The 25,218-nt window shown below is 40.7% G+C and overlaps 1 protein-coding gene across 3 annotated transcripts in view; it reads left to right on the top strand.

Annotated features, from left to right (window-relative positions):
- Window positions 1-25,218, top strand: part of PDZD2 (PDZ domain containing 2) — a 227,839-nt gene that overhangs the window by 179,751 nt on the left and 22,870 nt on the right. For 2 of the 3 annotated variants that reach the window (XM_075841534.1, XM_075841552.1), the window contains 7 exons: window positions 4,874-4,955; window positions 6,063-6,166; window positions 8,156-8,327; window positions 12,351-13,147; window positions 15,421-15,565; window positions 18,344-21,461; window positions 23,717-23,834. In XM_075841534.1, the coding sequence (XP_075697649.1) occupies window positions 4,874-4,955; window positions 6,063-6,166; window positions 8,156-8,327; window positions 12,351-13,147; window positions 15,421-15,565; window positions 18,344-21,461; window positions 23,717-23,834 (4,536 nt within the window). The remainder of the gene's footprint in view (window positions 1-4,873; window positions 4,956-6,062; window positions 6,167-8,155; window positions 8,328-12,350; window positions 13,148-15,420; window positions 15,566-18,343; window positions 21,462-23,716; window positions 23,835-25,218) is intronic. The other variant, XM_075841544.1, reaches the window with a different exon arrangement.

Here is a 25,218-nt window from a genome sequence, read left to right as displayed (position 1 = left end):
TATTAAGATCTAAACGTGCCTCAATAGATCCCACTGTAATCAAGCTGGAAATATAACCCGATTCCTTACATGAATACAATCATCACCAATGGGAGAGCTCTTATTTGTGTCCCCAGGAGACATAATCATTTTTTAAATTTTAAATGAACATAAATGAATGTTCCCAAAGTTTCCTAAATAACAGCCGGACACGAATAGTAATGGAAATCGCAGTGTAAATTGATATAATGTACATACATACATGTATGATCTCTGCACATCTTGTACTTTTATTTTTACATGGTGTTGTGCGTCTTTTATGCTTGGGTCAGACTTTTAGACACGAACATCTTAATGCATTTTTTTACACTACGTTCTTCTTTTATACAATATTGCATGAAGGCGCCAATGACTGTAAAGTGCATTTTTACCATGCGTAAGATGTTTTCCTTTCAAATATATGGGTATGGGGGTGGTGTGATTTTTTTAAATCTTATTATTTAGGTTTTATTTGTGTATGTCAAAAGTGTAAAAATTGTCGAAAGGTTAATAGTGGTGGAAAAAAATAGTTCTCGTGCAGTTACTTAGTCCTGGAGTTTATCAAGGGACCATTATAAGGTCTGTTTTGAATCCCACATGGTAGAAAGTAGTGAGAGCACTTTTATTGTGTGATCCCTCTTTAGTATTCTTCACGTGTTCCCTGCTGGCTCTCGCTTTCACACTGAAACAGAAGCTTCTCATTACTTGTGGCTTTCCCGTAAACAGCCACAATAAAGGACGTAAGCCACAAGATAAAATGCGAAGGATGAAATGATGATGTCCCTCGAGCCGCCTGCTTTATGGCTTGGTTTATTGACTTTGACCTTTGCTTCTGATGTGTTTCTATTTGGAGAATGCAAGCGAAAGAACCGCGGTGTCACTCCAAAACAGGAAAGCTTAGAGGCAACCGCCATCTTTATTCCACTTTAAGTTATATCTTCTATGGTCAGCCATAATATTGCTGCTGTACAGATGTAGTAGACCGACTCTATACCATCTCAATATAATATTGTATTATTATTGTCTATTCATATCCCATACAGGGTGACATATATCACATACATGGCACGTTTCATAGATCAGGGCTGCCACTAGGGCAGTATAGTACAGTATACTACTCTCTTTCCCACCTAGTAGTCATCCCATGGGACTTGCACAATTGCCCTTTAATAAATGTGGCCCTATTATTATTATGTGGAAATGGAGCCCATTCACTCCCCAATCAGTGTTCTGTTACCCCTTTCTGTAGGGACCCGCCAAATATGTTGAATAGATCCCACTGACCCTTGGACCACTGTGTGTGGGAAAAATACGTAATCCCGACCCCCTAAAGTGTCCACCAAAAGTAACATTGGGGTTCGAGATGGAGGATAGGAGTAAAGAATCCCAAGGTCCCTGACCATTTGTCTGTATGGGGCCAGATACTACTAATGGCTGCCCTGTCTTTTACAGTGGGTAGCAGGAGAATAAAGCTGCAACTTTGTCACTATTCATGTTACTTAAAAACTACAAACATTTTAATGCAAAGATTAATTTTTAATTCTGCAGGCTGCTGAGCTTACTTTTCATAGTAGCCCCTGCTGGTTCAGTGTCTGTACAGTGCATATTCTGCTAATTTGCTTTCTGTCAAGTGTACCATTTACATCAGGAACTGAGATATATAGTACCTAGATAACAAGCTGATAACAGGATTTACCGCTGCTTAGACACCCAGTTACCAGCTGAAATTTGTAGAGGAAACAGCAGCAAGTGTTCAATTTACCTGCAGCGCTACCACAGGAAATATGAAGCATTACACAATTGAAATAAATGTAAATTAATGGGCTATAGATGTAATGCTCAGACACGCTGGATCCTCCGGAGCAAGAGATGTTTTTTTGCAATGTAGCCAGTCTGAATTCTGGTTGAAAGATGATGGTCTTGAACCGGGGACCCCTCTCCATTAACTCAGAATTTCCTAATTGGGTATTTGAAAGTGGGTTTTCTAAACCAGACAACCCCTTCAAGCATTGGGCCCTCCAGAGGTTCACCTTCCTTTGGTAATGTTAATGACCAGTCTATCTTTAGAGGATACATGCTTTCATTTACTCTATTTTAGTTGGGAGCTCTCATATGTCCAGAGACCCATCCAGCCAAAGGGCTCAGCTGCTGGATCTCAGGATCTGGCTATTTACGGTCAACATAGAACATCCTTACTTTAAGGCCTGATGGTGCCGTGACTATCTTCCCATTGCTGTATTCCTCATTTCTTCACAATGCCTGACACTGTGCCTCTTCGACTACATAATAATGAAATAAAGATGCAACAGAAAATGTCTTTCTACCCTTTCCAGAGACTTTTTATTTCTGCAGCTCACTTTCCAGCTAATATAAAATGGTATTTGCACAGGAACAATAAAAAACACATGTCCATCCTCGGTTTTCTTTGCTCTCGTACACATATAGTTTTTCCAAAAGCTGAGCACATGATGATATCCAGGGGGACTCGGCTTCATTTCCGTTCAGCAGCCGCTCACTTTGTGCATGGAGAGATAAAGATTCATATACTGCGGCTTGTAAAGAGTTTTATGGCCCAAAATCCAGGTGCTTTGAATCTGTTACTGTCATGTAAAATACGTGTATTGTAAACCAATAACTGCTTAAAGGAGCTGTCCAGTCCAGAAACCCATTTTCATATACCCTATCAGGGTATTCTGAGTAAATAGAGGGGGGTCCTCTGTACAGGATTCTCATCTCTTGGCCAGAGTGGAGAGTGGTTACAAAGAGCGTATCCCTCTCTGGAGGACCAGTCCTGTCGTGTATTACACACACAACCCATTGATATGAGTGGGCACTGTGTAATGCTTAATTTCACCTGTGGTGGCGCTGCAGAGAAATTGAACACTTGCTGACAGGTTTCCACACAGATTGCAGCTCATCACTGTGGGTCCTAGCAGAAGGACACTTTGTTGTCTCATTATTGTCAAAGTATAAAGGATAAAAATATATTTTATACGGGGAAAAAAATCATAGTGCCTTACTAAGCAAGTGTATAATAAGATTTATTTTTTTTTTAGCACATTTTATATCTGCTTGTAAAAGGTTATGGGGGAACACTGCCTCCTACATGCTAAATAAAAGGAAATACTCCCTATTTGCAGATGAACTCCAAAAATAGCGTTTTCACTGTATTATTTTTATTGTGAGTATGACATTTTAGAGAATGCAAATCACCAGAACAAGATATTGTTCCATTTTTTGAGGCAGCGAGGGATGATGAAAGATTTTAGCTCTCAAGCCAGCAGAATTGTGAATACAGCTCTGGAGTATAACACAAGCTGTAACTCATGCACAGACCAGGATAAGTAATGTAATGTATGTACACCGTGACCTCACCAACAGAAAAGTGAGTACAGCTCTGGAGTATAATACAGGCTATAACTCAGGATAAGTACAAGATAAGTAATGCCATGTATGTACACACTGACTCCATCGGCAGAATAGTGAATGCAGCTCTGGAGTATAATACAGGCTCTAACTCAGGATCAGTACAAGATAAGTATTTTATGTATCCAGTGACTCCACCAGCAGAATAGTGAGTGCAGCTCTAGAGTATAATACAGGTTGTAACTCAGGATCAGTACAGGATAAGTAATGTCATGTATGTACATAGTCTCTCCACCAGCAGAATAGTGAGTGCAGCTCTGGAGTATAATACAGGCTGTAACACAGGATCAGTACAGGATAAGTAATGTATGTACACAGTGGCTACACCAGCAGAATAGTGAGTGCAGCTCTGGAGTATAATACAGGATGTAACTCAGGATCAGTACAGGATAAGTAATGTAATGAATGTACACAGTGACTCCACCAGCAGAATAGTGAGTGCAGCTCCTGAGTATGATACAGGATGTAACTCAGGATCAGTACAGGATAAGTAATGTAATGTATGTACACAGTGATCCCACCAGCAGAATAGTGAGTTCAGCTCTGGAGTATAATACAAAATGTAACTCGGGATCAGAGCAAGCTAAGTGACACAACCTAATTCTATATGTAAAATCCTGTTCAAATTTGCACATAGACTTTAAAATGCATTTTCCCTTAAAAGGGAATAGATCATGCATGTAGTTTTAGTTCCAATAATGAAGTGTAAATCTGCACAGTTGAAATAACCTGTTTATTATTTAATTAAATGTTGTAGCTGATTAGTTTTTTTCCTGGGAGCGGCCATATTGGTTGCTCATGCTTCCTTCCTGTATTGTCTGCATAGAGAGAGCAGCAGGGTTTGTGCTTTATGGCAGCTGCAATGAATTACGGCAGATGTTCATGATCAGAGAAATGTCGTAGACTATTACAATAGGTTGTATTCGCGTGCCTGTTGCTTGTTACATACATATTTGCTGCCTCGAAGAAACGTGTGAAGAAAACAACTTCATGGAATTGGACACAGCCTATATTTAATGGAAATTATTGGGAGTCGGAGGGGGATATCTTAAAAAGGGAAAACCATCTGGACAAGTATTGTGAAATTTCAGTACGGGTCGTTCTATGAAATTAGACCCATCGATCCCATATTGAAGAGGTCTGTCCATTGATAGATGCAGGACCCTCAAGGACTAACTATGTACTTACTGCTGTTTTTGGTCCCTTTAATTAAAGGGGAAATGCACTATAAATAAAATAGCTCTTGACATTCTTGCGGCAGCCTCGCTGTATTTGCAGCCCTTGTTCTCGGAGGAATTCGCTTTCGCTGTGATTTTGTGTCACATAGAATGGAGTAGGATGCAAAAAGAACAAGCCTTGTTTTACTCTATATTAACATGACCGCAAGTCTTACCACTCCACAATTTAATGTTTTGTTTTTTACTTGAAGATGTCGGAGCAAGAAATGGATGATGCCATCTCCCGTACCACCCATCGCGAAAGCAGGGACCCTGGGAATTCTCACATCACAGGCAAGTCAATAATAATCTAATTAGTTATCAATGTTACATGAAAAGTGACCTTTTCTTGCTGTCAGTGGATGGAATCACCCTTTTGAAATTCAAAGGCTGAATAACTGTCCAGCCTTAGTCCACTGTTTAGACAGCTGCAGTTTGTTACTGTGTATATGCGTAGTCAATCATCTGTAAGCTCTACACAGCAGCAGCACAGACATCTCTTGTGTTCTGATCCCTAGGCTCTTACGCTCACAGTGTTACTAAGTGTAGGCGTGTTGAAGTAGACCCAGGTCTGCATCAGCTCAGCCTCTAAATGTAAAATAGAATTCTATTAACTGACAGAAAGTAGAGATCTTGAAAATAGTGAGGAATTGGACCACAAAGTAGATTATAAAGTTGCAGAACTTTTTGTTACACTAGTGTTTTCCAACCAAGGCTTCATGGAAACTGGTTAGAAGTCTCCTGAAAGACCGTAACCGCAAGAGCTTCCCTTTTACAATGGGGATATGGTAGTTGTAGGGGTTCCCCATAAGGGAAAAAAACATTTTCTGGTGCTACCCCATATACTGCATAATACAAGGAATATGGTTTTTACGATTCCTTTTGGTTAGATAATATAGATTATAGGGTGTCCCTGCTGCTGAGACCCCAGAAATCTGCTGTATTCTGCAGAAAAACTTAGCAGCAAGTGTTAAATTTCCCTGCAGTGCTACTACTGGTGAAATGAAGCATTACACCATTCTCTTTGAAGTCCATGCGATGATTGGATGTGTCGGGTCTTGGACGTTGCTCTCTGATCGGCTAATAGCGGAGATCCTGAATATGGGACCCAACGCTATTAATTCAGAATTTCATAAAAGCATATAAATGTTAAATAGTTTTTTTTATAAACCAGGCCACCCTTTGAAGCACAAGTTCGTCTTTTGTTTTTATCTTAATGGAATTTCATATATGTACAATTTCTAATATATTTCTATAATCACAATTGCTCCGTTGATGTGTGAGAGAGATACAATAATAGAGCAGGGCCGCCGAGGGCAAATCAAATTCCCTAGGACTTTCCTGTAGCCCGTCAGTAGACCCAATCTAATTTCATAATCTTACCTATTACTATATCCTCAGGCCTCCATTCCAAGAGTCCTTCTCCAACTGTAAAACCGAAGCAAGGAGATGGACAAGCGCCGCTCAGCTGGACAATGAAGCGTTTTCTGGAACCCGCTAGTCGTGTAAGAGCACAAATAATTATTACATACAGGTCCCAGGGACCCCAAACCACTAAGGCCCCATCTACAATAGTGGTTATACTGTATTTTATTTCTTGACACATAGTTAACCCCTTAATGACCAGCAGCCATGACTTTTGTATTTTTCCATCGATGTGACTGTATGAGGCCTTGTTTTATGCAGGAGAAATTGTATTTTTTTATGCGCGTTTTAGGGATAGAAAAAAAAATTACTGTGTACGTTTTATATAACTTTATTTTGCAACATAAATATATATATATAAAAAAAAGCGATTTTCGCGATTGTTTTTTTTATTTTTTTATATCCTGTTCACACTTTACGCTAAATAAACTGTTAAATTAATTCTTCAGGTTATTACAGTTGTGTAGATACCTAATATGTGTAGGTTTTTGTTTTTTTATGGTTTGTACGGTCAGTAAAATGTGTATAAGGGTGTTCACACGGCAAACTAAAAGCGGCTGTAAAATACGGAGCTGTTTTCAAGGGGAAACAGCCTCGGATTTTCTGAAGTTTTTTAAGCATCATGGCGTTTTTTGATGCATTTTTTACGGCTGTTTTTGGAGCTGTTTTTCTATTGACCCAGTGCAAAACGGCTCAAGAATTGACATTCACTTATTTTTTTACGGGGCTTTTTTTTGCGCGCCATTTTTAAAAACGGCCGCGTAAAAAACGCCCCGTGGGAACGGAAAGCCATTTTTCCCATTGAAATCAATGGGCAGATGTTTGGAGGCGTTCAGCCACTGTATTTTCAGCCAATTTGCGGGGCGCTTACAGCCCGAAACACGGCTGAAAATAGGCCGCATGAACATACCCTTATACTAAATAAAGTCTTCTTTTTTTTTCTTCACTTTTTGTTTTGCTACGTTTTTTTGTTCTTTTTAATCCCATGAAGGGATAACTTTATTTACAACTTTGTTTTTTACTTATAATGTATTCGCATTCTCCTGTATACTAATACATTACACTGTGTCACTATGACACAGGCTGCTGTAAGGGCAACACATAGTGTTCACTAATGGCAGGCTTACACAACAGACTGCCCTGGGGTCCTTTCTAGGTTCCCAGGATTGACTGCAGAGGGTCCCTGTTCAGAGTCCCCTTTGATCATTCTGCGGTCACAGACTGTGGCGATCAAAGGGTTAAACAGGTGGGGTCGGAACTTTTCCCAGCTGTAATCTAAAGGCTGCCTAAGTTCAGGTGCTGTTAGTTATAGCTCCTGCTTAGAGCGTGAGTGCTCACTGGAAAGCTCATTAACCTCTTCTACAGCGACGCCAATAGGTGTCACTGGGGACCTGCATTGCCCACCGTCAAAAACAGCGGGCGGTCGTTAAAGGGTTAAAAATAAAGAACAAAAAAATAAATAAATCTATCAATAGATCCCATTTCTTTTTATGGGATTCAAATTAATGCTAAAACATTTTGCTGGGCCGGACTGGCCCTCTTGAGAATCCTCCTGTAGGCCCAGATGCTGATGCCATAAACTGCCTATGTAATGGTGTTTAGAACTTTTCTTAAAGGGGTTGTCCACTTTTAGAAGTGTCTGAAGAAATTAAGCTAAACACAGGGTGTCCTGCTGCTGGGACCCCTAGCAATCACCTATAATCTGCAAGGGAACTTGATAGCAAGTGTTCAGTTTCTCTGCAGCGCCACCACAGTGAAAATGAAGCATTACACAGTTCCTTCTGAAATCAAAGGGCTGTCCGTGCAATGCAGTGACCTGCTGGGTCCTCCGGAAAGAGACGCTCTTTATTGCCACTCTCTGCTCTGGTTGATTGAAGGGACCCTTTTCTAAAAAAAAATGAAACTGATGGGGCATGCTGCGGTTATTTTACAAAATAAAAAATTAACATTGGGGAATACAAAAATAGCAAATGGTTCGTAAAAATAGGAAAAACCATTAAAACAGCAACATCTGAACAAACCCTAAAGCGTTCGTAACGCCTAAAGCCTATATTTGTGTTTCTTCCTAGCAGGGCTCTGTCAGTTCCGAAGGGGAGCTGTCCCAATACTTCTCACAGGATGCCCCCAGCCAGTCCTCCTTGTCTGACACCGTGGTGACTGGCTCTAGTGACGAAGACCAGCTGCGGGTGAGGAGTGCAAGCAACTCAATGGAGGAAAACACTGCTCCTTTCAGTGCTGCCAGTAAGATTTCACTCACCGTGTAAACAGGCTTTGTCTATGTGCTGATAAATCCGTCATGTACGAAATACCCACAGTGCACCTGGCATCCGGTCATTGAAGTATATGTGATCCGCAGGGCTTAGAGATGTGTTCCAACCTTAATACAAACCTCTCACTGTTATATGATGTATTTTTTGATATGCTTGTCTTCATGCCCTTACAGCCATAGTGGCATATAACACGGAATAATGTTTTGCCTAGTAGACTGGCATCATTAAATGCCAATTATGATGTGGCAGAGGGGCTACTGGGTCTTACAGTGTCTAGCTGCAAATGCAACTCCTGCGCCCCCTATGTGTGACCATAATGTTGTAAACAGAACGGAGACAAGTGGGAGGTAGATAGAGGTATCCGAAGCGGGGTCCCAAGCAGCACAGAGAGCTTCAGGATATGAATTTGTGTATATAATAGGAGGCAATGCCCTGTCCATTCATGTATATGTGTTGTTAAAGACACGGCTGCATGTGACAAATGTAGTGTCATAATTTGAGAAACTGTAAGAGACAACGGGGGACATTTATGAAGACTGGGTGACCGTCTAATTGGTCCACCACTTTGGAAAAATAGTGCAACTCAACATGGCACCTACTGCTAAACCTGGCGTTGGCAGTTATGATGCCTGGATGTGGCGTCCTGTGTCTATGCCATAAATGTCTGAGTTGGGAATATACGCTTTAAAGGAGTTGTCCAGTTCCTAAAAATTGATGGCTTGCCCTCAGGATAGGCCACCAATATCTGATCGGTCAGGGTCCGACTGCCGGGACCCCCGCCAATCGGCTGTTTTGAATGGGCCCCAGCTGTTTTGAATGGGCGACATGCTTGTAGAGGCAGTTCACAGTATTACAGCCTTCTGCCATTCACTTCAATGGGCGAAGGTTGTAATGATGTGTACCGTCGCTACTTCTGTTTCCACGATTCAGTGTGAGCAGTGACTGAAATGACGGGGAAGCAGCGATCGTACGAGCGCTACGGTTGCTTCAAAACAGCAGATCGGCAGGGGTCCCGGCAATCGGACCCCGACCGATCAGGTATTGATGGCCTCTCCAGGGGGCAGGCCATCAATTATTAGGGACTGGACAACCCCTCACCTGGGTTGTGTTTCTTATTGAAGTTCCACTCTATTAACCAGTTAGTGACCTCCAATACGCTTTTTCACGGTGGCCACTAAGAGGCTTTATTCTGATGCATAGGCCTTTTCACGGTGCTGCATCAGAATAAATCTGCGGCTCTGGGAGCCGTTAAAACTCCCGGTTCTTAGCTACGTTCGGTAGCTGAGAACTTGAAGCAGCCCTGCTTAAAAGGGTGGATCGAAATCCGCCCGTTTAACCCTTAGATGCGGCGTTCAATAGCGAGCGCCGCATCTAAGTGGTTTTGGAGAGAGGGAGGGAGCACCCTCTCTCACCCCACTGGCACCCTGCTATGAGATCGCAGGGTGCCAGTGTCTTCTATGGCAGCCGAGGGCCTAATAAAGGCCCTCAGGTCTGCCTGTAGTGGATGCCTGCTAGGCCATGGCCCTGGCATGGCCTAGCAGAATCCTGTCCGTTGTAAACGGACAGGCAGTAATACACTGCAATAAAGAAGTATTGCAGTGTATTATAAAAGCGAACAGATGATCGCATAGTAAAGTCCCCTAGTGGGACTAGTAAAAAAGTTTAAAAAAATTGTAATAAAGTTACTAATAAATAAGTGAAAAAAAATTAAAACCCAACTTTTTCCACTTACAAAGTGCTTTATTATGAAAAAAAAGTTAAAAAGTTACACCTATTTGGTATCTCTGCGTCCGTAACGACCCAAACGATAAAGCTATTTTGCTATTTAACCCGCTCGGCTGTAAAAATTAAAATAAAAAACTGCCAGAATTGCTATTTTCTGTTCATCCTGCCTTGAAAAAAAATGTGATAAAAAGTGATCAAAAAGTCGCATGTACTCCAAAATGGTACTGATAGAACCGGCAAAGAAAAAAGCCCTCATACAACTGCATCGGCGGAAAAAGAAAAAGTTATGGCTCTTCAAATATGGAGACACAAAAACACATCATTTTGAAAAAAAAAGGGTTTTACTGTGTAAAAGTAGCAAAACATAAGAAAACAATATAAATTTGGTATCTTTGCAATCGTAACGATCCGCTGAATAAAGTCGCGATATTGCTGGGGTTTTTTCTATTACGCACTAAAACAAATTAATCAATAAATTAGATGTACCCCAAAATGGTGCTATTAAGAAATAGAAACTTGTCCCGCAAAAAACAAGACCCTATAGAGCTATGTCGATGCAAAAATAAAAAAGTTATAGCTCTTGGAATGCGACGATGGAAAAACGTAAAAAATAGCTTGGTCGTCAAGGTTTAAAATAGGCGGGTCATTAAGGGGTTAAAGGGAATTTGGCTAAGCTGCAGCACCACACGCAAGCTATGGACAGGTGTGGTGCTGTTTTTGGTAGAAAGCAGCCATTTTTTATTTTTTTTAAATCTTGTACGACCTCTTTAATAAATCTCACCCATTGACTCCAGCAGAGGAGAGACTTGAAGCTCCTGGGCCCTAATGGAAAATATACAACAGAGCTCCCACCTGCCATATTGCATTTGGGCCCCCTTAGACACCTGGGCTGCTTGCAACTGTTTCATCTGTACCCCCTATAGCTACACCCCTGGTTCTGGGTTCTCCATCAGTGCATAGTAGAAAAGTCAGACCAGAAATGTTTCACCTAGTGCACTATATTGATCTGGAAAATATTCCCAATTATTTTTAATAGTTTCTGAAGGCAGCGAAGGAGGTGTGTGAGTCACGTTTATATCTCCAATATTCCAAGTACAAGAAAAGGTTGCACATGTCACAATTGTCAAAAACAAACAGTCTCCAAAACTTTTAAGAAACCCGCGCCCTCCTCCTGCTGTAAGTGAATGGAAAAAAAAGATTTCACCATAAAGCAAGCGGGAGCCCGATAATAATGTTCCATGTAGAATATTCATGGTGCTCACCTCTTTCCAACTCACGAATGCCATGTTTCCAACTCTGAGCTGGAAGGGGGCCCCTCACATAAATTAGGAGTACGCTTGTGGTTTCTATGAATTCGGGCCAATCCCTAGACATTTTCTTGGGAAAAAAATTCTCCTGAAATGCTTGTTGTCTGAGTCTACATTTACAGACTCATTAAATTTTTCTTGACTACAGAATGTTTTCATGTGAACAATTATAGACGATAAAAAAATTTATATAAAAGAAATGAAAACAATAAAAATAATTAAATTAATATTTTATGTGAGCTATTCCAATGATAGGACCTTAGGACATGTCAGAAAACCACTATAATAGAGTTCCAGGAGCCTAGCTGATGTCCTATATGATTGGATCCCACCAGTGTGACATGTCAGAAGGCCCTGTTTGAAATAAACCCCTTAGTTGGGTGTACACATAATAATAGTAATTAAAGGGTACCTGTTTCCTATCCTGACATTGTTATTTTATTAAATACTTTTACTACCCATGAAATAACAATTCTGTAACATAAGTTTCTTAGAGCTCTGCGTTGTGCCATTTCTCTGTTATTCCTCCTAGAAATGTATGAATAAATTGACAACTGGGTGTTACCATTCCCCTTGCCAAAGGGGCGTGTCCATACACAGTCTCACTCTGTCAGCACTGATTGGACATTGTCAGTCTATGCAGGGACACACCCCCGACTGGTAACACCCAGTTGTCAATTTATTCAGAAATTTCTAGTAGGAATGATAAAAGAACAGCACAACGTATAGGTCTAAGAAAATATGCTCCAGAATTGTTACCTTATGGGAAATATAATTATTTACTAAAACAGACATGTCAGGAGAAAAGATTCTGACTGGTAGAAATCGACTCCATTGATTGAAACACTTATTATACATGCTTAACATTTATTTATTCTTTTTTGGTTGGTCAGAATGTTTTTCATGTATTTTTTTTCCATTTTTAACTGCCAATTTTTTATTTTTTTTTAATATGTGTAAAGGAAATGGACCAAAAAAATGCCAAGGTTCAGTATGTCTATCTCTGAAAAATGGACTAGCTCAAAGTCCCGGAAACAAACATGTTGCCTTTAGGCAGTCCAGCGTTGATGGAAGCCCACAATCGATAAGAAGTCCCCTCCAAAGACAAAGAAAGATTATCTGTTACGATGATGATGAGGGCAGCGAAGACGAAGAATTTGGTAAAAAAGAAGACAGACGCTTCTGTGATACTAAGAAAAAAAATGCTGATGAGGATTCTGGGATTGTTATGACCACCGCTTCCTTGGATGTTGACGAAGAGATCCAATCCGATGATTTGCCAAGAAGTATTATCTGTGAGACCGGGTCATCCATGTGCAACAGTTCTATAGAGCCTAAAGACGGTTCACTGGAACATGCTGCGGACGTCCCTTTTTTTGCTATGAAGTCTTTTGAATACTCCGGTAGAACTGAGGTACGTCCAAATACTTTGGGAATACAAGACCCATTAGAAAGCCAGTCTGAAAATAAGAGGTCTCCCAAACTGGAACATAAAGCTGTTACCCGTGTCAAGAGCATGTTGAGCACTGGGAACCCCTCCAAGCTGAAAAATGAAGACAACAAACAATCCCTAAAGCCAACAAAGATGGTCCCACCAGTGAAGAAGGCAGAAGGAGCAGAGGTGTTGGGCAAATGTAACACAGAAACTGTAGACCTTTTGTGTAGTGAATATGAGTCCGTCGGTTTAGATCTGGAAATCAAAGAATCTCCTGTAAAAATTATAATTGCTGGATTAAGGCTGCATGGAGAAACAGATAAGGTAAACTGGAATTGGCTGATTATATTTTGCCTGTTGAGGTCAATATGACCACTAATATCTGAGACCACTACATTTAAAGTGTAACTTTAGTTCTAGAGTCATGTCTGAGGTTCCATCGGTGTTGAGACTACAACCGATCTGTTTAACGAAGGGTCTGTGGCTCTTTACAGAACATTTTTCCTCTTTGGCTCCCATTGGCTTCTCCAAGGGAATCACTTGAAATTACTGGGTCTTATAGCAAATACCCCCCCCCCCCCCCCACACACACCCCAAGCAAATACCAGATCCATGTGAAAGCTAGGGTGAGGGCACATTTGCCGGCCGAGTTGCGATAAAAACAAACAAACAAGAAAAACCAGAGAGCCTAGACCTGTACACGGCTATTTCCGTTAGTTCTGTAGCCAGTAAAATGAGTAGTACTGCACATGCTTGGCCACTTCTCTATTCACATAGGGGACTTGTGGACGCTTATTCTCGTTATCAGTGGGAGTCCCAGTGGTTGTATATGGGAAAACCTCTTTTAACTCTGGATTAGTACAAGATAAGTAATGTAATGTATGTACACAGTGACTCCGCCAGCAGAATAGTGACTGCATCTCTGGAGAATAATACAGAATGTAACTCAGGATCAGTACAGGATAAGTAATGTAATGTATGTACACAGTGACTCCACCAGCAGAATAGTGAGTGCAGCACTGGGGTATAATACAGGATGTAACTCAGGATCAGTACAGGATAAGTAATGTCATGTATGTAAACAGTGACTCCACCTGCAGAATAGTGAGTGCATCTCTGGAGTATAATACAGGCTGTAACTCAGGATCAGTACAGGATAAGTAATGTAATGTATGTACACAGTGACTCCTCCAGCAGAATAGTGACTGCATCTCTGGAGAATAATACAGAATGTAACTCAGGATCAGTACAGGATAAGTAATGTAATGTATGTACACAGTGACTCCACCAGCAGAATAGTGAATGCAGATCTGGAGAATAATACAGGATGTAACTCAGGATTAGTACAGGATAAGTAATGTCATGTATGTAAACAGTGACTCCACCTGCAGAATAGTGAGTGCATCTCTGGAGTATAATACAGGATGTAACTCAGGATCAGTACAGGATACGTAATGTAATGTATGTACACCGTGACTCCACCAGCAGAATAGTGACTCCAGCTCTGGAGTATAATTAGGATGTAACTCGGGATCAGTACAGGATAAGTAATGTAATGTATGTACACAGTGACTCCATCAGCAGAATAGTGAGTGCAGCTCTGGAGTATAATACAGGATGTAACTCAGGATCAGTACAGGATACGTAATGTAATGTATGTACACCGTGACTCCACCAGCAGAATAGTGACTCCAGCTCTGGAGTATAATTAGGATGTAACTCAGGATCAGTACAGGATAAGCAATGTAATGTATGTACACAGTGACTCCATCAGCAGAATAGTGACTCCAGCTCTGGAGTATAATTAGGATGTAACTCAGGATCAGTACAGGATAAGTAATGTAATGTATGTACACAGTGACCCCACCAGCAGAATAGTGAGTGCAGATCTGGAGAATAATACAGGATGTAACTCAGGATTAGTACAGGATAAGTAATGTATGTACACAGTGACTCCACCAGCAGAATAGTGACTGCATCTCTGGAGCATAATACAGGCTGTAACTCAGGATCAGTACAGGATAAGTAATGTAATGTATGTACACAGTGACTCCACCAGAGAATAGTGAGTGCAGCGCTGCAGTATAATGCAGGCTATAACTAAGGATCAGTACAAGGTAAGTAATTTATTATGTTACTAAGCTTTTTAATCTATACATAAACTGTAAATTGGTGATCAAAAGGTAGACATGAGGTAAGTAAAACTTTGCATGGCTTTGCAGAGGCAAATATTGACACATTAAACAACAAACCATCTTTCCTGCAAAAATGGAGGAGGGAAGAAGAGACTTCACCAGCAGAATAGTGAGTGCAGCTCTGGAGTATAATACAGGCTGTAACTAAAGATCAGTACAAGATAAGTAATGTAATGTATTTACAAAGAGACTTAATTTTCACGTAGATTAAATCTGTATAGAAATTGGAAAATTCTGTTTAAAGGATGAAATACAGTACATCACTCTCCAGTTATGCTATGTCTCATGGGGGGTGGTGAAAGCTTTGGCCATCAAATATGTTTTGTATTATAGTATATATTTGGTCATATAACATAATTCTTAATCAGTCATCATTTTTTATATATATTGTTATGCCATTAGGAACCTATGGGAAAGTTGGCTCCTGGAGATGAAATTCTGTCAATTAATGGTGTCCGTGTGAGTGATATGACTTATCAGGAAACCTGTGACTACGTCCAGTGTTTGCCTTCAGCTGTAACATTGGAAGTTCAAAAGCCAATATCAGGTAATAAAAAACTCCTCTTGCTTTATTTGTATGTATGATATATACATGTTTTTTAGCCTTTGTTGCAGTCTCTAACATAACATTTCAGTATCAATATTATTGTCCGTACCGAAGAAGTCGTTTTCACAGGAATGGGTCATCTGTGGTGCTGTTCTATCTATCTATCTATCTATCTATCTATCTATCTATCTATCTATCTATCTATCTATCTATCTATCTATCTATCTATCTATCTATCTATCTATCTATCTATCTCCTGCGACCAGTATTACTATATCTTTATGTGCCCTACTTCAATTATCTTATGGTTGGCTGTCTTCTAGCCAGTGTTGTAGTTTTGACCCCAGTGCCAAGTTACGTAAATACTAAGACATCCCTGGTGCACTACAATATTAGGAGCTGCCACCAGCTGGGGAGCCACATGCTTGGGCCCCCGAGAGCTACATGTGGCTCCCAATATGCTGGTTGTAGAACACTGCTGCAGATAAATCAGCATTGATGTCATTTATTACAGCAGATACTAAAATGTATTCATCTTTTCATTTATACTATCTGCATTATAATCTATGACATTCCAAGATGATCTTTTACAAATGCCTTTGATGTCTCGAAGAAAATAAGGAGGAATTCTATAGGGGCTAAAAAAAACAAAAAACACTCATAGACTAAACTTCTACTGCAGTATTAGGCTTCAACTTTGTCCTGTTTTTCAAACACTTTTTGAATATATGTCCATCTGGTTTCATTAAACTTCACGTAATGTCATTACCTGCGGTGTCTATAAATGAGCTGTTAAGATATTTCGAGCTCCAAACTAAACTGCCTTTGGCTTGTCAAATCAAGGGATGAAATGTTTGGAGAAAGCGTTTAGTATGCAGCACTGAGCCTTTGCCGGAGGCTCAAACTCTTCATTAAAAAAAAAGGGAGAAAGTGGGTTAGTGCGGCTGGAAATCTGATTTCCCAACTATTTTGACTTCCCTGGTGGAGAGAGAGAGTCTTAAAGGGACAGTGTTAAAGGGACGCTAAAGGTAAAAAATTAGGTTAATACAAAAGGACAAACATCCAACAATAGCCAACACAATGACCATCATATCCTTCTCATATTATTGAACGGACGATATATGAATGAACACAAATCCTCTGTATGCTTCCCTGGAGGCATCCATTTTGCCCCCCCCCCACCTCCTCTCAAGTTGTAGTGCATGTAAAACAGGAAAGGGCAGGGACTAGACTGCTCCTCTGCTTTGTCTGCAAGGGAGAGCTGATAAGTAAAACTCGTAACGTTGTTCTAACCCCAACCTAAGTCCTTACCCAGCTGAAGATATAGAAGATCAGAATTGCGTCTTACATTTTATGACACTTTTTTTCAGGAGGTTGCAAAAAGTCTTCCAGACAGAGTGTGGTCTTTCTGGGTCATGATTTCATTAAATTCTAGGTAGTGTCTCATTTTATAAAATTGGGACAAGCTCCATAGGAACTCAAGTCAAAAATATCAAAATGTGTTGCCACCTCCCTTGGTTAGACAAAGGGCCAGGATATAGGGTAGGCACCCAACTAAAGAGTAATGGGAGTAGATGGTGACTCAATTTTTATCAGTATCTACTACTACATTTTTTTTCATTTCCACCAGTCACCTGACAACTTCAGCACCCGTCCCTCCTTCCATTTGACAGCTCTCATTCTATCGCATGTATATAGGTCTGTAGTTGTATTTATGTACATATATTACAGATACCAAAGGTGCAATCATTTGCCAATAACATTTCAGCCGAGTTGGGGGCACATTCTGCCATTTCTGGCAACCTAGGGTACCCAAGTACACCTTGTCCTGACCCTGATTAGGTATACATATGGTGTCCTGTATTGCGATGAGCTGTGCTAGGTGGATGGGACAGCTGGGCCTCAGAAAACTGCCTCCTTGGCCAGTCCCATCCTGACCCTATATCGGTTCACAAGGAGAGAGTTTGTAGATTTTTCAGAGACCGGGATTTTACATTGTGTAGGGTTGGCTTGGCCCACCAGAATACAAAGGGATCCTCCGATGGGCCATTCTTTGTCACAATAATGGACCCCAAAGTCCACCAGAAGACAACCCCATTTGGAGGTAAATATGGAGCCAAATGCTTGCCACTAGGGTCTATTTCTTATGGGATAATTCACAAACAACCTATTAGACTTTATTGATGATATGTCCTGTGTGTACAATGATAACAACAAAGATTATAATGTGAGTAAAAGTGGGCATGCACATGTTCTGTATATATGAAGAGTGGGCTTCAAGATCATCTCTTCTGGTGGCCCCAAAAAACCCAGTCTGATGATCTAGCACTGCTGTTTCATCTTCCCAGTCAATCTCCAGATCTAAAACCAGTATCCATAAAAAAAAAATAGTTTTTGTTCTTCTACCTATTGTGTTATGGGTTTCCATAATCCATCTTGCAGGACAGCTATTCGCTTGGTCAGGTGCTGAGGCCACTGTATGCGTTTCTCCTTCACAATTTTCAAACCTATGATTTAGTAGAACTCGGATATCAGATGTAAGCTATGATTTTCCCTCTAATAACGTTAATCATTTGAGCTCTTCTATAATTATAGGGGAAGCCTCCTGTTTGGTAAGCTTCCATCCGTATAGTTTGCGGTTTCCTGAAAACACAGTATTGGTTGCCAACAATGGTGTAAAATATCAGTTCAACAAATTTTTAGTGGTCTGAAATAAGATAGGGAGACTACAGCCCATTGACCCTAAATGTGAACTCTTGTTATTTGTATTTTTTACAGCTGTTGATAGGTTGTCTCACATTATTATGACATCAGGAGCAGACACAAATCGACCTGACCAAAAAGAGGTGCCATCAGCTGAAAAATCACAATGCAGTATCCAAGAATGTGACTTTCCAATGATCGACTCTATGTTATCTTCTTCTAAAATGGCAACAAAGGAGGATAAACTGCAAGCCAAATATTGCTCCTCACCAGGACACTGTGGTGGAAATCCTGTCACCAATATCGATGAGTTTATTCACGAGTTACAAGATGGCGGGTCCATTCCTCAATCTAAAACTGAGTTAAACCAAGGTGACCAGATGGATGCTAGTAGGATTCCAGAAGAAATTACTTCTTATCAACCTGATGTAACACATCTTGACCAATCTAGTATGTCTATGAACTCAGCCAACCCAACAGGCGATATGGGTAACCACCTGGGACTTTCTGTTTTGGATTCAAGTCCCATTGAAAATACCATAGTCATTAATAAAAACAGTTTAGGTAATTACTGTCGAAATTTCAGCAGCCTGGTTACCGATGACTTCTCGCTGTCTGAAAAATTTGAAAGCAGCTCTATCGATATTTCAACCTCTATGTACGGAGCTGCAGATGATTCAGACAGCGAATCTTTACTGGAAATTCCTTCAGATTCTACAAGTGACATGATTTCATCTCTTCAGAACCAGTCTTTGATGTCGGAAACCCAAACCACCACTGATTCAGAGGAGGAGCAAATTGAAATTTGCTGTGGCTACAAAAAGGATGATATTGACATTCCAAGGACATCACCGTTTTATCCACCGGTACAGATTAATAGTGAACCTGGACATATGAAACTAGATATAGCTTCTCCTTCCATAAATAGTCTGGAGACCTCCAGCCTCTGTACTATTTCCACAGACCTGAAAGTTGCTGGAAACGGGCTAGATTGGACTCTTATAGATACTTTACTTAAGGAAGATTCTCAGGATGTTAATGATCATTGTGCCTTAAATACAGATCATGGAAAGGAAGTAATCAATACAGGTGATATTATGGTGCCTTTATGTAGCGAAACTTTGGACCCTTACACTCCATTCTGTATAATAGCTGGTGATGCGGTAGATATAAGGTCCACATATGTTGACAGTAAAAAATGTGATGGAAATAAGGAAAAAAGATCCAGTGGTTGTTCTCAAGAATGCATTGGTACCACCAAATCCTCCTCTACCAGCAAAAGCAATCAATCGCCTACAACACATCATAAAGACCTAAAGGGCAAAACAGAGACAAAAACAAGCAAAAGTTTAACAATGAAAGCGTCTAATGTAGTGGAACACAAGGTAAATAATGCTGCTGCGAAAGTACAGAATGGAAGTAAGAGGTTGCAGAGTAGTAACTTTGAAATCCTTAGTGCTCAGATGCCTAAACCAGGACCCAAGTTGAAAGGTCTCTGTATTAAAAGTAGGAACAAACCAAACACTGATGTAGTAAAACCAAACACTAGTAGGACTGAAAGTCATGAATGCAGAAAATCAGCCCCAAAACCATCACCTAAACTTCTTCATAAGAGGTCCAGCATGACCGATACCCTGTCTTCTGCCAGAGACACGGGCACCAGAAGTCCAAAATCTTACGAGTACGAACAAAAGAATAAGGCTGTTCTGTATTTCCCGAAAGTTGATTCCCATTTAACTTTAAGTCCCAAGACAAACACTCATCCGAAGGAGAAGTCACATTTTGGTGGAACCAAGAAATGTCCACTTGAAGGCAGCCAAGAGAATGGTTCCTTGGTAAACAGTGCTAGCATGGATGTGGGAAACAGTCTGGAAAATGGAGAAAAGATTCCTGCTGAAGTACACCAGGGAACAGGCATGAGCAGTTGTCCCAACAAAAAAATGGACACAGTAGGGGACAGCAAATCCAGACGAAGCCTTAATGGACTTTGTAGAAACCTCACTTCAACCAAAACTGAGACACATGTGGTTGCTCTTGCAGTTAATGAAGAACTACTGGAAAACCAAGATATTCAACGCACATTCATGGAAGTCAAGCTATCACCTTCACTGTCAGGTGGACGCCAAATTTCCTTAAAAAATGACATTCCTAATAAAACTGATATTCCCAACAATAGTGAATTTGCTATCGTTTTCAAATCCCCCAAGCACAAGCCAGAGACTAACCTTACGGAGAAGCCTCCTAGTGGGTCCAAGTCTATGACGAGAACTTATTCAATGCCAATACAACTCTCCAATTTAATGGACTGTGACATGATACAAGGTAAGGAAAGTCTTATAGATGATCATCTTGTTTCACCAATATCAGATCAAAGTATGGATGACAGCATTTCTCAAGATGTTTCCAAAGCAACTTTAGAGAAACAAGACCCCAAAGGGAAAAACTCCCTCAGAAGTGACGTGTTAAGAACTATTAAGAGAAACTATTATTATGAGCTTAACTGGCCTCAGGAAGCGGCTTCATCTCTGACCGTCAAGCAAAGGATTAAGTCATTCGAAAATCTTGTAAATTTTGATAAAAACGTCATGAAGGTGATTGAAATTAATAATGCTCCATTTTCTAGCAAATCTCCTCTAAGTAGGCGATCTTCAGGTTCCGTGATCCTGCACACGCAATCCAATGAGACCACAAAGGTTTTGAGACGTAGCTTAAGTTCGTGTTGTGACAACCAAAGTGAAGTGTCCTTAGCAGCACAAATCAAAAAATCTCCGTCAAGTGTGGCCTTAACTTGTACTGAAAAAATGCCCGTGGATCCTGCAAAGGATGATCAGAGGCCCGAGTCCACCACGACTGAAAAAACAGAGACCTCTGTACAAGGGGTGCAGGTTAGGAAAAACAGGATAGCTTCAAGCCATATACGGCCATCCTTGTCTCGATCTAAACTGCGGGAGCTGAGAGCACTGAGCATGCCGGACCTTGACAAACTGTGCAGTGAGGATTTCTCCGTAGACTCGAAAGGCCCACAGTATAAAACCGAACTTGAGCTTACGCCTACAAGACTGCTTGGAAGCGACACTTTGACTGCTCAGAATGCAGCTCGGATAAGCTCTAAGTACAATGGCTGTGGGACTCCTGGGTATGAAGGTGAAATGGTACAGGACGGGGAACTCGCAAGAAGATCCTGGTCAGTCAGGTGAGACATTTGGGCATTATAGAAATCAGATTTTTGTATATTTTCAATGTAGGTTAGAATAGGAGATTGTTCAGTCATTAAGTATGATATGTTTGTATATTATATTATATTGTTTCGGAGCATAACTCGGTCCGTTCACGAAATAGACCCAGTTATGCACAGAAATATCCCTACAGTAAAAACCTTGCACCCTCGGCAGAGCCTACAGAGCGGACCTGCTCACACCTAATGGCTTTTTGGATATATATTAATACACCCCCTTCTCTAACTTTACTTGTTTGGCCCTGTTCACACTGAGTGTTTTGCCGTGGAAACCGCGGAAAAAAAACCTGCCAACATTGCCTCCCATTGATTTCAATGGGAGGTGGAGGCGTTTTTTTCCCCACGAGCTGAAAAAAATGCTCGCGGAAAAAAGTAGCGACATGCCCTATCTTGAGGCGTTATCCGCCTAAAAAACCCCTTTGAAATCAATGGGAGGCGGAAAAAAACGCATCGAACGGCCGATGCGTTTTTTTACTTGTTTTATGGCAAAAACCGCTCACTGTTTTTCCTTTGCCTGTTGAAGAGAGGTTAAAAAAAACAAAAAACGCGGCAAACGCGTAAACAAAAAAAGCCTGTGGCTCAAAACGGAGCTGATTTTTACAGGCAGAATTTTTTGGCTGCAAAAAGCTCTGTGTGAACAGTGCCTTAGACAGATTTGGCATTCAGGACTACAAAAAAGCCCAGCAAGAACCTTAATGGGCTATAATGGAGATTTTTATTTATTTTTTTAAATTGATTCCTTAAAGGGTATCTATAGAACAGCCATGTAGGGTTAACCTAGTGGGCACTAACATGACCCACAATACACCCTCCTTTCCCCACCAAATCAGAATGCGGTGGGCTGGACACTGTCTGAAATACATATTAGGACTCATGCATACGACCATAATAAAGAGGTTTTACAGGTTTATAGAAACATTTTTACAAAAACAGCACCACACCTGTCCACAGGTTGTGTTGAGTATTGCAGCTTAGCAATTGGGTTGAATTGTAATACCACACACAACCTGTGGACAGGTGTGGTTCTGTTTTTGGTAGATAGCAGCCATGTTTTCAAATCATGAACAACACATTTTGGGGTAAAAGTAGTTCTGATCTGTAATATGGCGGCTGTAGAATTTTATTCATATTGTACCTCTGTATGTCTGATTTTATACACTGGCGCAAAGAGGATTAACTCACTGAGTCTGTATGAATTGCATGCTATTTTATAGAGCTATTGTCCAAGTATTGCTTCAAAGGGAGAACCTTACAATGGCATGTGAAGTGTCTTTGCGTTCATATAGAAAGACTCCATGTGTCGCCATATAGGGTCAACGCATGTGGCTTTGCCCTGGCATAAACCCTTAAATGGGTGGCTTGAAAGGGCAGTAAAAGGGAATCCCTTTCTGTCAGTCACTCTACTCTAATCAACATAGCCGATAATTCCCGAAATATAAGGGTATGTTCACACGAGGTCAATACGTTCGTAATTGACGGACGTATTTCGGCCGCAAGTACCGGACCGAACACACTGCAGGGAGCCGGGCTCCTAGTATCATAGTTATGTACGACGCTAGGAGTCCCTGCCTCGCTGCCGGACAACTGTCTCGTACTGAAAACATGATTACAGTACGGGACAGTTGTCCCGCAGCGAGGCAGGGACTCCTAGCGTCGTACATAACTATGATGCTAGGAGCCCGACTGCCTGCAGTGTGTTCGGTCCGGTACTTGCGGCCGAAATACGTCCGTCAATTACGGACGTAATGACCTCGTGTGAACATACCCTAAGTCTAAACTGACACTGTGCCACCCATATGAAGTGTAGTCCAGTTTGGGTGTGGGGTGGTGGGTTCTTTTAGTACCTACTTGTTTACAAACCTTTTGTGAAGTGCACCTGTCTCATGAAAATACATGGTTAACACTTTTTTATTTTTCCAAATACACTAAAATAACCCAAAACTTCACAAATAAGATTTATACCAATTTTGTGGCCATATCTAAATAGTTTACTCTCAGACTTGTACTAAAAGATTCCAGTTGGTGAGGCTGTTTTAAATCACATTGAAAATAACCCCTTGACATTTCTGTTTGTCTACCTCTCCAAAGCATAAATCAATATCACTTGCCCAGACATGATCCAGGTAAATCATTTTGGAGATCTGTCGGAAAATATCTTGGAAATGTCTTTGCCAACTTGTCATTCCTATGTCTAATGATCTGTTTATGTTTAGCTTGGATCAGCTGATCGTCTCCACCACGGACCAACAAAAGCTACAGGCTGTTTTGACTTCTGTAGAATCCAAATCAGATATTATCGCACTCATCCAAGAGGTGAAAACGCAAATTGAGGTGAGTGAGACACATAAACTCATATTGCATATAATAGAGAAGAAGCAAGCATTTGTTTCTTTTTATCCGGAATTTTGAAGAAGAAGCAGTAAACTGAAAGTTTGTAAAATTCAGGCTGACAAATTACGGTTAAATTACAGGGGTTGCCCAGGATTAGAAAAATGGGTCTCTTTTTTTTTTTTGTCCAAAAAAGGCGCCACTCTTGTTCATTGGTTGTGTCTGGTATTGCAAGTGAGAGGGGCTGAGTTACAACACTAGATACTACCCACAGACACAAATCAGTGGAGTCCACGATTTAGCCTTCTATTAGACAAAGGAGGGAGCAGCTACAACGATCAGCATTTGACCTGGAGGATCCAGCACTTCCATGCATGGATGGCCCATTGATTTCAATTGGTTCTATGTTATATTACTGGCCATTGGCTTCCACTCTTGAGTCCTTTAATCATGTTTGGTCCCATTGCAGTATTCAAAGGGTTAAAAAAAAAAGACACCCCAATTAGCACATAGGGCTTTATCATTGATGCCCTCTGTGATCAGCATGACACAGTGTGACACATCCTTTTAAAGCTGGTTGTAAGAAAGTAAATCAATGTTGAGATGTCACAATGCAGACTCTTCATAGGTAGACAAAATGACAGTGTCTATATTTCGATGTGGCCCCCAGCGATCAGCTGAAATTTGTGGGAGCAAGTGTTTAATTTCCCTGCATCGCCACCACAGGCATAATTAAGCATTACACAGTTGGGTCCTCCAGAGCAAAAGGTTATCTTTGTAATCACTCTCCTCTCTGACTGAATAGATGAGGGTCCCTCGTTCAATACCCTCATCCATAAGCCGGAGTTACCTAATAGGATACTTGAAATTGTTTTTTCTACACAGACAATCCCTTTCATACTGTAAATCTTTTAAAATATACTATGAGGGTAAAATCCTTGTCTACTATGCAGTAGGGTGGCTCACTTACACTACTATAAATGTTATTATACATATTTGTGGTTTGGGGTGTCTACTGTTTACTTAACTTGATTTTACCGTCTTTAGTTTTGCGGTCGAGAAAATATCGTAATTGCTTTTTTTTTTCTTAGATTAGGTGAAATAGCTGAGTGTGTATGTGTGTGTTTTGTTTCTTCTTTTTTTATACTATATGTAACGTGTAGTCTGAGTTGACACAAGTTCTTGAAGATATCTGGGTGGTAAGGTATTTCATAATTTATTTGGCCTGTCTTATATTTTAAGAAATCTGTTGATCTTGGGAGAAGCTGCCAAAAGATTTCACAGTTCTGGAATTTGTTAACATGCAAATAATTGTAGAAGAGCTGCGCAGAGTCTCTGTGCTGCCATTTTAGGGCGCTAATACCTAAAAACCTTTAATCTTACACTT

Source organism: Rhinoderma darwinii, chromosome 1 (assembly GCF_050947455.1).
Source record: "Rhinoderma darwinii isolate aRhiDar2 chromosome 1, aRhiDar2.hap1, whole genome shotgun sequence".
NCBI classification, from domain to species: Eukaryota; Metazoa; Chordata; class Amphibia; order Anura; family Rhinodermatidae; genus Rhinoderma; species Rhinoderma darwinii.
Note: the sequence above shows the minus strand (reverse complement) of the source record. Positions and strands in the feature narration are given on the sequence as shown.